We start from the raw sequence: 2,500 nt of genomic DNA, 5'->3' as shown, positions 1-2,500 counted from the left end.
TTTCTCCCCTGCACCCGGGACAATACAGTACTTCCAAACCTATAAAGCAATGTTGACCAAAATCAATATACTTCAAGAATTTTACCTCAAATTCAACTTTGACAAACATGAAAATCAACAATGCAGTCCATTTCTCATAAAGCGCAAATAAATCTACCTTAAGTTACAGATTTGGCATTCCAAACTTTACAATCTCTCCAAAAACAGTAATATTAATCACTGGGTTTAGCACAGCCCTGTAAATGGCAATAAAAAATACCAAAACCATTAAAAATAACAACAACGTAAGTCCAAACATGCATTTGACGAGCAACTTAATCTGACAATATTCCAGTTATTTCCTTTCTTTGCATGAGCATACCCATTCTCAAGTACACTCGACCGACTACAACGGTTCACTATCACAACAATTCTCAAAGAGCTACACAAATTTCACTAACGAAATGGCTTATTACCAAAATTTTATGGCCTCATAATCCAGCTACATTTTGCAAATAACCAAGAGATTACCAAGGTAAGAGAGTAAATCCCCTATATGGAGCGTTTTCAGTCACGTGACCAGCAGCCATATTGGATTACTGAACAAAAGAAAGGCGTGAGATTTTTACTGGAATGCCTATGGCAAACCCAGTCGAGGTCTGCATTTTGTTTGTTTGTTTTCTTTTTTTTTTTTTTTTCTTTTTTTAGTTTTTTTTTTCCGTGTCGGTAAAAGTCTTGCCTGTCACTCCCCTGGTAAGTGGTGTCTTTTTGCATAGAGCCTTCTGCGCGTATTTTCTTAGGATCGAGAGGGTAGTGGAACTGCGTAGATTTCTCTGGTGGACACAGGAGAATAATTAACTTAGCCTGCAAAGGCGTCGAAAGTCATGTAACGCGAATGGCGTTTTAGTGGATCCTTAAACAAAATATACCCTTATGGAACTCAATAATGGAAAGTCAGTTGGATAAACTAGGCAGGAATCTCAAAAGCGACGAGTACTGGACTTCGACAACAACCTATCGCCCGTCGAGACGAAATCAAAGTGAGCTGTATTTACCTGAAGTACATGGTAATTTGACACGATTGAGTTTCTTGTCTTCACGCACGCAATGAAATAGGAAGAGGTTTTCGCCTCTAAGAGCAAATATTTTGTTTGTTTCAATAAATTTTTCGCTGGAAAAGGATTCTGTGGTATTTTCTGCCTTTGTGGATTATAATATCATGTTGTGTATTGAATTTTCGAGCTGACGGTTGAAATGTGATATGGGAGAAGTTTTTTAGTATTGCTCTGTAAGCTGGAAGGGTTCACAGGCAACCCAGTGTACCCTCACGGAGGGTCTAGTTATCCTAGGAGTGCTGGGATTTTTGAAGACGACACGATCATTTTCGAAGATTTCCGAAGACGTCCGAAGTCTTTCGAAGACGTTTAAATGCGTATGAACGCGAGCTCGCTCCCAGTGCTTTTCACTTCAAAAATCAGAGATCGCGAGGAAGGTATTGTCATTTATTTATTTTACACATGGTTTTCGTTCCTTACATGGGTCTGAGTTAACATATTTTTGGAAATTGTGTCAAGCAAGATGGCAACAACTCACATTTTCCAATCAGGCGTGAGAAATTGGCCCACAAGCGTTAGCTGGCGTGAGATCGAAGTTTTCAACCCGCAGGCGTGAGAGTTGGCAGGTGTAAAGACAGTATTTGCATACAAACAGAGTTCAAATCCCAGAGGATTAGCTTGATACACCATCATGGTCGCCATTCCTTTGTTTTGGAACACTAACATGGCCGCCGTGACGTCATGTGAAAACGCGCTATAGGCCTTATGCCCAAGGTAATCCCTCTAAAGTTATTTTTAGACATGGTGCCCAGTTCTTCCGAGGATTTTACTCGCGCGATGCATGGACTGCCTAAGCAATTTTCTCGAAAACTACCTGACAGAAATGTTTTCTGCACTTTCAGCTGTCTTTTTGTACGGCTGGGCCTTCGTTTGCTTTGTGCTTTTGGCTGTTCATTATTTTGCCGTTTATTTGGTTTTAGGGAATTTAATAAGCAAACCTCAACGGTAACGACAACGAGTACAATGCCTGTGTAGGCGAGGGTTATAATTCTGTTCATTTCATTGCCGTTCTTTACTAAACAACAACGTGAAATGACCACATTCTGCATCCCCGTCTAAGCCCCGCTCAAGTTCCCCGCTCCCCGATACTTGCGCCTAATTCTGTCGAAAACCCCGCGTACCGTGGCAAAAGTGACGGTCCAAAACCGCTGAATTACCCCGCTAATGCCCCGCATTCCCCGGGTATGGGGGTGCGGGGCTTTCCACTGACTAGTGCATAAGAATGAAAAGAGAATCTTTCGAGCCTACGAAGCACTCACGCATTTGTGCGGATCACTTCACCGCCGACTGCTTCCAGCAAAATCTGGCTATAAGAACCTCTCTGGGTTCTACATTTAAGCCTCGACGACTAAACCTTAAAAAAGATGCAGTGCCGACGATATTTAATTTCGAGAAGAAAAGAAAAT

At 41.6% G+C, this 2,500-nt stretch overlaps 2 protein-coding genes across 6 annotated transcripts in view; both read left to right on the top strand.

Annotated features, from left to right (window-relative positions):
- The window catches only part of LOC138024308 (tetratricopeptide repeat protein 28-like), a 34,214-nt gene that overhangs the window by 19,116 nt on the left and 12,598 nt on the right, over nt 1-2,500 (top strand). The gene's annotated exons all lie outside the window — the stretch shown is intronic.
- Nucleotides 2,317-2,500, top strand: part of LOC138024662 (uncharacterized) — a 5,324-nt gene continuing 5,140 nt past the window's right edge. Inside the window, exon 1 of the mRNA XM_068871876.1 lies at nt 2,317-2,500. This exon is cut by the window's right edge and continues 101 nt beyond it. Coding sequence (XP_068727977.1) covers nt 2,317-2,500 — 184 coding nt within the window.

The sequence above is a fragment of the Montipora capricornis genome, chromosome 11, assembly GCF_036669925.1.
Source record: "Montipora capricornis isolate CH-2021 chromosome 11, ASM3666992v2, whole genome shotgun sequence".
Lineage (NCBI taxonomy): Eukaryota > Metazoa > Cnidaria > Anthozoa > Scleractinia > Acroporidae > Montipora > Montipora capricornis.
This window is presented reverse-complemented; position numbering and strand designations above follow the sequence as displayed.